This window comes from Eretmochelys imbricata, chromosome 3 (assembly GCF_965152235.1).
Source record: "Eretmochelys imbricata isolate rEreImb1 chromosome 3, rEreImb1.hap1, whole genome shotgun sequence".
Lineage (NCBI taxonomy): Eukaryota > Metazoa > Chordata > Testudines > Cheloniidae > Eretmochelys > Eretmochelys imbricata.
The window spans coordinates 110,888,332-110,901,694 of NC_135574.1; the positions used below are offsets into that span (position 1 = coordinate 110,888,332).

Below are 13,363 nucleotides of genomic sequence, written 5' to 3' on the forward strand. Positions count from 1 at the left end.
TTAATTATCAACCAAAGCTCTCATCCTGCAGCTGCCCAGATGGACCTCTGTACCTACACAGAGTTGTCCTGAAGTGAGTAGCACTCCGTACATGATCTGCCCACTGTGATGGGCGTTCCCAGTATGCAACCTGGAACTGGGTACTGCTGAGCCCTCTGTCTCACCAACCTGGGCTCCCACTCACACTGTGATAATGTGACACGCTGCAGTCCTCTCCAGGTCCTGCACTCACACAAACGTTCACGGGCAGGAAAGCCCCCCGCTAAGTGACATGAATGCTCTTGACAGCCACCAACAAGAGAGAGGCTCCAGCCAATTCCCCACAGGTCCTAGCCTTGCATCCTGCCCTGGTCAAAAGCCTGACCAATGTAAGTTTATTACCTAGTCCACCACTTTTACAGAGGAAAGTGGATCTGCACCAGCTATTGTTAACTGAGCTAAGGTTTTCCAAGCACTTCATTCAAGCCACACTGTTTTTAGGTAAAGTATAAAACAGATATATTAACCACAGCAAGATAGTTTTTGAGTGATTATAAGTAATAAGTGTACAGATCAAAGTAGATTACCTAAGAAATATTGGAGTGTCAGGGTGCTGCTTTGGGGTACAGAGTGTCACACTCATGTGGAGCCCCACGGACTTCCGTGAGGCTCAGTATTGGAAAATGAGTCTCCCCACGCAAATGTAGTTGCAGGATTAGGTCCTACATAAGCACAGTTATAATGGATCCAGCTTCTCTGAAAAGTCTCTAGAAAAGGCCATACACCCCCAAAGATATGCAAAGCAAAAGGCAGGCAGACAGAGGTTCAAGAGGCTCGCGCACATGGAACTGCAAAGGTATCTGACATTTTCTAAACCAGCAAACAATATTTTGTTTATTTGAACCTCTGAGGGGAAAAGAAAAAGATTTGGGTGTGATGACCCCTTTACCCAGAACCAACCACCTATTCCTATCTGTTACTAAGGGCACAGACCCCTGTGTGCCCTTCATTCCCCAGCCCATATACATTAGTAACACTTCAGAATAAAACATTCTGACCTCAATATGAATGTAAAGAATCAATCTGAGAGAACTGAAACAACTACAGAGAAAACCAAGGCAGGGACTCTCAGCCTTAGAAAGCAGAACATATTTCTCAATTTACAGTCCAAATCACAATTTCCAGTTGCAGCCTTTTCTCACACACACACCCCCCCCACCGCACACACACATACACTTAGATCAAAACACTCCCCCGCCTGCCACCCACAATGATCTTCTTCCCCGTCTCTCAAGAGCCAGCCTGTCTATCCATCCTCACTTGTGGTTCCTCCTCCTTATGCTGCTCTCCTCTGTTCATTCCATCACTCCCGCTTGTTTCCCCCCATGAAATTACAGCGGTTAATCATCACTTTGCACAAACTACAGGCAGGGAGAGAAAGCAGGAGCAAAACAGTTAGCAATAAAAGACTTTCACACATCAGTCCCAGCACACAGGGATGACAGGGTGTGATGGTGGAGGGTGAAGATGGGTAGCTGAGTGTTTCCAGAAGCTGTGTTTTTATGCTTCCTTTATATTGGCCTTGGGAAATTCTGTTCTACTTGCCTTGGGTGGGAAAGTAGATTTTTGGGTCTGGGCTGATACATTTTCCTGACCGTCTTGCAAGGCTGCCTTATATTAATTGTTAAATCAGTGTTTTTGGTTAATTTATGTCACTCTTGTTTGTTTGGTTTGAATATATTAATTGGATGATGATTCCAGAATGTATAACACCATAGTGCCCTATGCGGGGCTAGATTGTGACTAGCCTTAATGTGGCCACACAAGAAATTAGTGGGTGTAAAGATTTCCCCTCCTCACTGACTATTGCCCCTTCATGTGGTCACATTAGGCCTACACAAATCTTAGCTCCAGGTGCTGGAGGAACACAAAGTGTATATGCTCGGAGTTAGCAACTGAGGAGAAATGGGAAGTAGGCAGAGCCTGGACTCCCTCTCCTCCAGACGTCACTGGAGGCTGGATGTCTGCAAGGGAGGTCAATATGTTGCACCCTGAAAAAGGCTTTAGCCCGTCCAGAACAAGTGGAGATTTTCTTTTGAGGAACCGTATTCTCCGAGATACAATTCCTCCTGGGACAACACAGCTAGACACTCCACCTTACTGAGGGTTGTGCATGAAAGGCACAATCTAGCCCCTGGAGAATACCTACCAGTAAATAGTAGAAATTAGTGGTGCCAACTCTGGTGATTTCATCACAAGTCTCTCAATATTTGGTGGGAATTTTTAAAGCCCCAGCTTCTGGAGTCAAGTGATTACATGAGAATCACAGCTTTCATTTTTATTAAATAAAATTTCTAGCCCTCATTGTTACAGAGAAAAGTTTGAAAATATGACCCAAATGTAACCCTAAAGATTCTGAATCCAGAAGGCAAAGAAAAAGAACCTCAAAATGTATTACAGGAACTCCTCACTTAATGTTGTAGTTATGTTCCTGAAAAATGCAACTTTAAGTGAAACGGTGTTAAGCAAATCCAATTTCCCCATAAGAATTAATGTAAATAGGGGGGGTTAGGTTCCAGGGAAATTTTTTTTTGCCAGACAAAAGGCATTATACACATTTTAAACCATTTTAAACAAGCAATTTAATACTACAATCATTGCTGAGTATGAAGCTTGGTTGAGGTGGTGGAGTCAGAGAGTGGAAGAGGGTGGATTGTCTGGCTGCTCCTCTTGCTGAACTTTTTGAACTCGAAAAAACACATCTAGAGATTGTTTTGCTTTCCTTTTTTTTTCTTGGTGAATTTTTTTATAGCAAGTCATTAGATGACCAACTCCCCTACTCACTTTGGAGCTGCATTCCCTGTCAGGATCATCATCACTCAGGATTTGCAAGCCAGCTTCAATCATTTGGAAAGCTTCAGAAAGATGTTTGGCAGTCAAATTTCGATGGTTTGGTGGTGGTTCTACTTCTTGGCCCTCTTCTTCCATTGCTCTCGTCACCTCTAGTTGCATCAGATCTTCATTGGTTAGCTCTTCTCCGTGTGATTGCAGAAGTTGTGTAACGCTGGCTTCTTCCACCTCATCAAAACCAAGCCAAGGATATCTTTCTTCATAGCTGGGACAACATCTTTAAATCCTTTTAAGTCATTGACACATTCAGGCCACAACTTCTCCCACACACCATTCATGCATGGCTGAGTAACTTCAGCCCAGGAATCACCGATGTTATTGATGCACTTCAGGATGTTGTAGTCATACCAAAATTGCTGAATCATAGGTTTGTCTTCCCCCTTGGTGCCTCTGATGAGCTGGTCAAAAGTATGGCATAAATAATACACCTTAAATGCAGCAATGGCTACTTGAATCATGGGTTGGATCAGTGATGTGGTGTTAGGTGGCAGAAAGACAACTTTGACATTTTCTCACAGGTCGTCCAGGTTGATTGGATGAGCTGGTACATTATCAAAAAACAATAAAATCTTGAAATCAAGATTTTCCTTGGCACAGTATTCCTTCCATGCAGGGATGGCATAGAGAGTCAGCCATTCTGAAAAAATAGCTCCAGTTATCCATGCCTTCTTATCGGATCTCCAAATGACTGGAAGGTGTTCCTTTGAAAATCCCTTGAGAGCGCGTAGAGTTTCAGATTGGTACACTGTCAGTGGTTTCATCTTCAAGTCTCCGGCAGCATTACCACCTAAAAGCAAGGTTAGATGGTCTTTAACTGCTTTAAATACGGGTGCTGTCTTCTCCTCTCGGGAAATGTAAGTCTGCTCAGGCATCCTCTTCCAGTACAGGCCTGTTTCATCGACATTGAAGACTTGTTTAGGGGAATAGCCACCTTCCTCAATTATTTTCTTGAGATAATCAGGGATTTTTTTAGCTGCTGCAGTATCAGCACTAGCTGCCTCACCGGACATCTTGATGTTATGCAGGTGGAAGCACCTCTTGAACCGATCAAACCATCCCCGACATGCTGTGAACATCTGTCTGTCTGTCTGTGATCCTTCACCTTGTTCTCTCTTCAAATTGTCATACAAACTTTTTGCCTTAGCTTGTATCACTAGCAAATTCAGAGGTATGTTCCGCTGGTTTTGGTCCTCTATCCACGGTTAGAGAAGGCGTTCCATGTTTTCCAGCAAACTGCTTCTTGATTGACTTATTGTAGTAGGGCTAAGCAGTGTTGCACACTGAGCACTCGCCCTGATCTTGCTGGCATTATTCCGAAGTGCTCTCACAGTAAGACCTAGAGCAATGCCAATGTCTACTGCATGCTCGCCTGTATCAAAACACTTTAAAATGTCTAATTTAGTACCCAAATTAATGGTTTTCCTGGTTTTCTTTCTGCTAGTGCTACTGCTAGGCACTTCACTGTCACTTGCTGGACGTTTTTGACTCATGATGCTGGGTGATGCTGCTCCGGACGTGCATGCATGTGCTGCTCTTCACTCCCTTCAGCCTGGAGTGGCCGGGGTCATGCAGCATCAGTCAACTATGGCAAGGGAAAGAATTTGGAAAACCCAGGTCATTCTCCATAATAATCTGCTCCCTTACTGGAAGCCCAGTGGGTTTAGGCTAGGACTAGTTATGGAGGTTCTTACATTCTTGCAGGTTCTTACTTTCACAGGAGCCCTGCTGGAGGACCAAAGGCCTCTCTTCTAGGGTGCGCTGGAAAAATGGTCCCTGCTGTATCTCCCCTAGTAACCATGCACTCAGCACCCGGGCAGCATTGCAGCCAATGTAGTAAGAGGAGGAAAATAACATTTTCTGCAGGGCTCTGCCCCTCTCTGCTGTGTACATGCAGGGGCAGAGAGATGCACCTGGCATTAAAGTGAATGGCAAGGCTCCTGTGCGTTTCACAGACTTTCATGGGAGCAGGGCCAAGTTCTGTGCATCTCTATGCCACTTCTCCCCCTTGCTACAGCGGAGCAGGTGCTGGAATGCTATTCCTGTAACTTGCTTTGGGCGGGCTGCTGCCCCCTGTGTTCTTATCTCCCTCCAGCAAATGGCTGGGAGCAGATAAAACATTATTTATTCTGTAGCAAGACAGGGCCTCTGCTGTCCACCACCCACCGCTGCTTTGCAGGCAGCTGGTGGCCTCGCAAGCACTTGGTTGTAGAGCCGTATTTCCGAGCATTTATGGTGGGCCATAAAGCAACAGTGAATCGCTGTGGGGGTGGGGGGGAGGGAGTAGTGTGCACATGCTGTGTGTTTACAAACATACTGTACATACAGTACACTACTATAGTTGGGAGGTTCCCCCGCCTTACCCTACACAGTCACAGCCCACTGGCACTGGAGACAATGAGGCAGGCAAGGAGGCTGAAGGTGCTGTAGGCTAGGAGAAGCACGTTGCCCAGCAGTAGTGGCAGATTCCCTTACTCTGCAAGCATCAGGGGTGGGGGGCTCAACCCTCAGCCTGCCCACTCCACCCCTTCCCCCAAGCCCCCACCTTTGACCCACCTCTTCTCCCCCCCCCCACCTCATCCCCCTTTACTTTGCAGGCTGCTTCCTCGCTCCTCCCTCCTGAACTCTGCAAGCCAGCTGATTGCCGTAGGCAGGGGAGGGAGGGGGAGCCTGCATGCTGAGTCCTCGCTCCTATCCCCTCCCTTCTGCCTCCTAAACACGACAAGCCAGCTGATTGCCGCGGGGGGGAGGAGGGGAAAGGCGCTGATCCACAGTGTCTGCTGGGGGAGGGGCATGCTGTGGGGGCAGGGAAGCATAGGGAGGCTGCCTGCTGTGGAGAAAGCAGGCAGCCAAACAACATAAGAGTGGAGCATTGCTCAACTTTAAACTAGCATGTTCCCTAATTGATCAGCAACATAACAACGTTAACCAGGACAACTTTAAGCGAGGAGTTCCTGTAGTTTTATAAAACTCATTCTTTTTAAGCCATCCTCATGATTTTGGGGGGTTTGGCTCAGATTTTTGAAATCTTGGGGTTGGTGATACTGAATAATGAAGGAGTTGGTAGCTCCTCAAAGATTCTAGAGATTTTGGGAAAAGAAATCATGAATTAGCTGGTTTCCATGAAAAAGGAGAGTCAACAGATTTAATACTTGTGTCCAGGAGGCTCGACTGTTCTCTCTGCTTTCGCTTCCCAGGTATGACATCATGAATCTGCAATACATAGAGCCCAACAGTTATGACTATGTACTCATTGGAACCTGGCATGAAGGGGTGTTGAATATTGATGATTACAGGATTCAGATGAACAAAAGTGGAATGGTTCGATCAGTGTGCAGTGAACCTTGTTTGAAGGGTCAAATTAAGGTACGTCTCAGGTGCTTTTCTCTATATTAGGTATCCAGGAAGATCTATATTAATGAGAGATGAATAACAGGCCTTCACTTTTTTCACCAGGTTTGAGCAAACAGATTGAAGAAAACATCTGGCTTGGAATTTCTTTGCTTTTCAGTTATAATAAGTGTATAAGAAGGCAAGACTATATGAAGACTCATAGGTCAACATTTACAAGAAGTCAATGCCTATTTCATGTGCAAAAATGTATTAGCACATGTGCTTCTGTGTCTATATGTTCAAATCAAGTATAGCAGAATCTCAGATTTACGAAAACCTCAGGAATGGAGGTTGTTCATAACTCTGAACAAAACTCTGTTCTTTCAAAAGTTTACAACTGAACATTGACTTAATACAGCTTTGAAACTTTATTATGCCGCTTTCCCTTTATTTTTAGTAGTTTAATTTAACACAGTACTGTACTGTATTTGCCCCCCCCACCCCTCCTTTTTCTCTGCTGCTGCCTGATTGAGTACTTCCAGTTCCAAATGAGGTGTGTAGTTGACTGGTCAGTTCATATCTCCAGTGTTTGTAACTCAGGGGTTCCACTGTACCCAATCTATGCAAATACCAGCATGTGAGTGTACTTTTGGGGGTTTATACTTCTTGAAAATTCTACAGTTATTCAGACAGTTCTAGTGCTATAGAAACAGAATCAAATTTAGGCTTGTGCCGCTGCTGTAAAATGTAACAGTAAGAACAACACGATTATTTTTGTCATTACCCAGTACTTACTATAACTGCAGTTCTCTTGGGGGGCTGATTTTTAAAGTGGTGTGCACTGCAGGAATAAAATTTTTGTCCTGTCAACAGCACCTGAAAGAAAAAAGATCTTTATCTGTTTGTACCCTATGCTTACCACAGGAGGTGTAGAAACACAAATAAAATCTCTATCTATTTACCAAATAATAGCACTTCTATCCAGTTACAAGTAATTTGCCACCTGCCATGTCCAGGTGACATAAAGACAAATTTAAGCAGTATCATAATAATATGGGCACAGTTAGGGCAAGATGCTCCCATTGAGGAAAACCACCCTCCCAAAACAGCTTCCCATTTCTAATTAAATTCAAAATGTGTAAATAAGCACACTTGCCTTCTCCCTTCCGACCAGCCTGATGCATCTAGGTTAGAATTTTAGCAAAGGCTTCATAAAACATACAAAACATTTGGAGGTACATCATCAACATTCATTGGCCTCTAAAGATACTATCCATTCCTAAAGAAGAGTTTTTTGTGTGCATTTATATATGTGTGTGTATATGAATACACACACAGCTTAATCCAGCTCCCACTGAAGTCAATTGGACTCTCTCTCTCTCTCTCTCCATAGATTGCAAAAAGAACTTAAATTTCTATACAAAACTCAATAAAAACCAGCATTTTGCAGCTTTGCGTGTGGATGATAGGGAAGATCCTGGAGGAGGGGGAAACTGAGTAAAAGTCTGCTGCAGAGTACTTAGGCCAGCAATATCCACAACTCATTCTTTCCGTTCCGTTGTCACCTGTATTGTATTTAATCTGCAACTGCATGTTTGCCCCCACATATTATATGCCCTGGGATCGGTTTGCAGACTCACCTACCCTTAAATCAAACCTCTTTGGAAGTTTAATTTAAAATATAACACTTTCTGATTCAAACTTAGAAAGGAAGCAGAAATTCAGATGCACCACAAAAGAAGCTGCTTTCGTATTTCTAATCTAGCAGAAGTGATACTGGAAATGTCCTGAGAAAGCTTATTCTTGTGAGGGTTCGAGCACAGGTTTTAGCCGAGAAGGGTACAAACAGGTCTCCAGCTTTTAATATTCCCCCACCCTTAGAAACTTCCCGTAGCCAGTGCTCATACTGCATTGTTTTACAACATTGTAGGTAGTGCTGGCCTGCTGTGGAGATTCATGTTCCTTCTTAAAAAGGATTTAGTCTGAGGGTATTTTTTGTGTTGCAGGTTATAAGGAAAGGGGAAGTGAGCTGCTGCTGGATTTGCACCCCTTGCAAGGAAAATGAATTTGTGCAGGACGAGTTCACGTGCAAAGCCTGTGACCTGGGCTGGTGGCCTAATGCTGACCTGACAGGTAGGGAAATCTCCCTTGCATACACATCCTCATTTAACAGCATGCAGCAAGACAAGTGTGTGATTGTGTATAAGGAGGCAGAGTGCCAGAATATTAAAAGGGCACTTTAAACACAAAGACCTGTAAAATGTAGATCGCTCCGTGGATGATACAGCAGCCTCTAGGTCTACTCTGCATAGTGTAAGGAAGAAGGGCCAGGTGAGTATTAATGTGTGCTCACAAGTATTTACAGGGGGAAATGACACAGTTAACATGAACATTGCTAAAACCGCCAGAATTATTAATTAATTAATTACAGTACAATCATTGCTGTGTTTTTACCAGTGATATTTCAGGAGCTAGGTGCACCAGCTGATTTACTTGACATCTTGTCAGTTCATTCCATCTTGCGACATGGAGCATCCTATCCGGGATTTGTGGTTGTTTTGCAAAACTTCCATGTGTTTCCCCACATTTCCACAGGAACATCCGCAGGCACAGCAGATGCAGAGCACCATCCCACCCCAACCCTGCCTCCACAGGAGTCCTCAGCACATGGGAAACGTCAGGGAAGTTCTGCAGAGTGATGGTGTTGGGATGGGATGTGGCTAGAGCATGTCTCTGCCATGGCTACTCTACAGCTGGATTACAAGTTAGGACAGTCCTCCGGGCTATTCCAATCTGTGCCGGCGGCTGAGTTAGCTCCCAGCAGCCACCACATGGTGAGATGCAAGCACCTGTCCCAGATATCTGTTCCTGGGTTGGGCTCTGTAGTGGCGAATCAGGCCCACCACCTCTAAAATTTAGAGGTCAAGGTGGATAATCAGCTGCATATGAGCTCCCACTGTGATGTAGTGGCGAAAAGAACTAATGCAATCCTGGGAGGCATAAATAGGGGAATCTCGAGCCGGAGTAGAGAGATTATTTTACCTCTGTTTTTGGCACTGGTGAGACCACTGCTGGAAAACTGAGTCTGGTTCTGGTGCCCACAGTTGAAGGATGTTGATAAATTGGAGAAGGCTCAGAGAAGAGCCCAAGAATGATTAAAGGATTTGAAAATGTGCCTTATAGTGTTAGACTCTAGGAGCTCAATCTATTTAGCTTAACAAAGAGACAGTTAAGGGTAATTTGATTACAGTCTGTAAGTATGTACATCAGGAATAACTATTTAATAGTGGGCTCTGCGGTCTGGCAGAGAAAGGTATAACCCGATCCAGTGGCTGGAAACTGAAGCTAGACAAATTCAGACTTGAAATAAGACATAATTTTTTGAAAGTGGGGGTAATTAACCATTGGAATAATTTACCAAGGTTCTTGTGGATTCTTCATCACTGGCCCTTTTTTGATCAAGATTGGATGTTTTTCTAAAAAATATACTCTAGACAATATTTTGGGCAAGTTCTATGGCCTGTGTTTTGTAGGAGGTCAGACAAGATGATCAAAATGGTCCCTTCAGACCTTGAAATCTATGAATTTCTGGGGGACTAGATTCATCAGGATACTCTCACTGATTTAGCTACCCAGCAACACACAGCAGCTGTAACCCTGCCTTGGTGGCCAGTTAAACTGGATTTGCAATTGCTTTGGATTGCTGACACTTCACTGAGCAGCCCAAAGTCTATTAATGCCCTGCCTTTCTCATGAATATTTTCTCTGTGTGTGTTGAGCAACAGGATGGTACTTTTACAGAGTAAGAAAACACATTGACCACAAAGTGAGGAAATAAAGTGGTGTGTGATGGGACACGGTCTCATTCCTGGCCTTTAATAAAACTTTCTGGCAACAAGATGTCACCAGTGGTCTTCATGCATGGGCCAAAGTACTGTTTACCTGGTTGCTGAAAATACATTTCCAAGACATCTTGTATTATGCAATATAATAGAGCAAGTCTTGGGGGTATTTTTTTTGTACTGTGGGAAATTGATGCTCTACCCCACTAAAATAATTTTTGAAAATGGTAATGACCTAGAAAACTTAATCTACTTTTTTCTAGTTTGTGCAGTGCAAAAACAGGAACTTCTTTGCTCAGTAAAGAAGCAAAGCAAGGGCATTGTGAAGGATCGGTGTGCACTCAGGTGAAAGCCAGTGCTACCAGCTGCTCAAAATAGATCCTAAGGGAGAATCTCAAAATGACAACCACTGCCAAAACGGGTCTAAGAAAAGGTCTCCATTATCAGTGCTGCAAAAACCTCAGAGACTGTTGCAATCTACTAATTTTTTTTTCACTTCAGTGTAAAAGGTCATTTTGTGTTTTTTGTTTGCTGTCTGTGGGGATTCCATCTCTACAAGGAGATTTTATACTAAAACCACAGTACCCAAACTACAGTGCAACCACCTCATGTTTTCCAAGAGAACACATGGGACAATAAATATGAAACCAAAATGGCAGCCAGCATCATAAACAACTTCCACCTGTTCAGTTGAGATGGGTTTTTTTTAAACCTTACTGCTGTTTTCTTGAAATGCAATAAATAAGTGCAAAACTATTCAGAAAATCTGAAGAAATGTCAACCCATCCTATATAAAAAGTCATTTGATTTGACTAAATCCTGGCATGTAGTGTTTATTTTAACCACTGAAGATGGAATGCTCTTTTCTTGCAAGCATTGTTCCCACCAAATGTGCTTTTTTAACTCTTGGGTTTTTTTCTGTTGTATTTACACTCACCAATCACCATGTAAGCTAGGCACAGATATTATCATATTGCATTCAAGATTACTTTTTCTATTCCCTTTAAATCTTATATGATACAAATGTGTATGGTCCTCGGCTGCTTCCCTCAGAGAAGGAGGTTCTTAAAGTCTCAGTTTCTTTTAAAATTCCCCTAGTCTAGTAGTCTAGTATATGATTTCCTTAGACATAATTCTTAAGGTCCCTGTTATCCCACTTCAAAGGCTGAATAACTCTGGTGTTCAGTGTTGGTTAACTGCTTTTTTTTTTTAACTCTCAAATGGTTTACAGAAAATCTCCCCACCTGAAAGTTTGCTCAGTAGAATAGGAGTCACAGGACAGGGGAAATTTCTCACCATGAACTATATAAACCATATTTTTTCTGAAATTAATTAAAATCAATATTTTGGGGCCTCTTGCCAGGAACCTCCTTTTGACAAGTGATATCATTTATCTTATTAGAATTTATGGGAAAGGAACAAATGTCAGAGCTGGAAAATCCAGTTTCTTCCCGCTTTAATTAAGCAATAAAACAAGACATGGCAAGTAGATTTATAGAGCTATTACAATATTCATTGTAAAGGTCTTATGCCTTCAGTTGCCCGAGACATGTATTAATGATCTCAGGAAACACCTCTGGAGTGTATTGTTGGTCTTACAATATGAATATCATTTTAAAAAATTAAAAAATCAATTAGTCTCCTGTCCTGAGAAATAGTTCATAGTTAAAGCATAGAGGGAGAAAGTAGACAAAAACTAACCAACTGGTTTTCACCACATATAGTAAATTAACTCTGTAGCCTTTTGCTGTTAATTTCTATATTGGATTTTTTTAAAGCTTGTAAACTTTCAGTTTACTGCATATCTTTTCTGTCTGTCTTTGTCTTGCTTTACACAGCTTCTCTATCCTCATGTCCCTCTCATTCAGATGCCAGTCAAAGCCCTTCACTAATGTGAGCAGTTCACGGTTGGGGATGAGTGTTGGGGAATGTAGTCAGCCCACAGAGAGCATGTTGTGGGTCTTACGGCTTGTCTGCAGACAGAAATTGCACCAATGTATCTGAACAGGTTTCTATGTCTTACATAAAATAGACTTAAAGCTGTGTGTGTTTAAATGCTATGTTGAATCAGGGCTGAGGCATTGAACATGTTACCTATGCTGGAGGAATGAGAATATGGCTTGGTGTTACTAAATCTAGACTACACATTACATATTAACTCTTCTAGTGCCCATAACAGTGCTGCAATACTGGCATACCAATCCATAAAGGAGCTTTGTTTAATCTTAATCAAAATGGTGCGTTGCTTCTGGCAGTAAATCTATGATAAAAGCAAAATGGTAGCTGATTCTATTCTGTTTCTCAGTGCTGTTGTGGCAATTGGCAACAGGCTTCCAGGTCTAATTAAAATCTTTATTTTCAATTACATTTCACCCTGAATACGTGGTGAGATGTGCTCCTCACCTCACCTCACCGCATGAGCTTTGGGTACATTTGCTTTTCTTTAAACCAGCTCCTCCAGCTGCAGAAATTAGCATTGCCATTGCTGCTGTTATAGGCAGTGCGGATAGTGCCACCTGTGTTTAAGGCTGCCCAATGCTTTCGACTATAAGCCCCTCTTTTCTGTTGCTTATCAATTTGCCAAACGTTAACTATTCAGGCTGAAATTGTCCATGCCACGTGTCTGCCTCAGACTGAAGTATTTTGCTTTGGTCTGTATTTTTTGGAAAATTTCAGCAAATATGGTTCAGCTGTTTCTCAAAATGAGGTTAGGGAAAATATGTTGGTTTGGCCATGTTAAAACATGCTTAAATCCGTGTCACTGACACCCTCCCCTCCACGTTTTGGAGCAGGGACTTGAAATTTGGTAGCGGTGGCAGCTGATACCTTTTCCCATCCACCTAAATTTGGTCACGTTATGAGTCTCTGGAAATCTCAGTGCGCACATGCTCAGTAGAGACCTCTCCAAAGATTCCATCTGTACCGAACATGCTCCATCCCAGGGCTTCAGGGGTTGAGAAGGACTTTTCCTGACAGCTCCTCACAGCACCCAGGGGCCAGTGCAGTGCTAGACACCAAAACTGAGAGCTGCGAGGCTATCTCTCCTGTGCAACCAATGCTTCCTTTGCTGGTCCCCAAGCAGGGAGGAGGAGAAAGAAAAACAACTCAACTTGATTGCACAATTGTGAGGAGCTGGGTTAGGGAGTGGGAGCACAACTTGGATGAGAGGGTCAGGGTGCAAGTGGGGTTAGGATGAGGAGCCAGGTTGCATGGAGGGAGGCACTGGGATGTGAAGCTTGAGGGGAGGATTAGGGACTGGGACAAAGAGCCACTGGAGAGTAGGAGTGGGAAATGGAACATGG

General features: G+C 43.2%; 1 protein-coding gene across 3 annotated transcripts in view; it reads left to right on the forward strand.

Moving 5' to 3' along the window:
- GRM1 (glutamate metabotropic receptor 1) overlaps nucleotides 1-13,363 on the forward strand; it is a 273,727-nt gene that overhangs the window by 200,856 nt on the left and 59,508 nt on the right. For all 3 annotated transcript variants that reach the window (XM_077811781.1, XM_077811782.1, XM_077811783.1), the window contains exons 5-6: nucleotides 6,084-6,252; nucleotides 8,226-8,352. In XM_077811781.1, coding sequence (XP_077667907.1) covers nucleotides 6,084-6,252; nucleotides 8,226-8,352 — 296 coding nt within the window. The remainder of the gene's footprint in view (nucleotides 1-6,083; nucleotides 6,253-8,225; nucleotides 8,353-13,363) is intronic.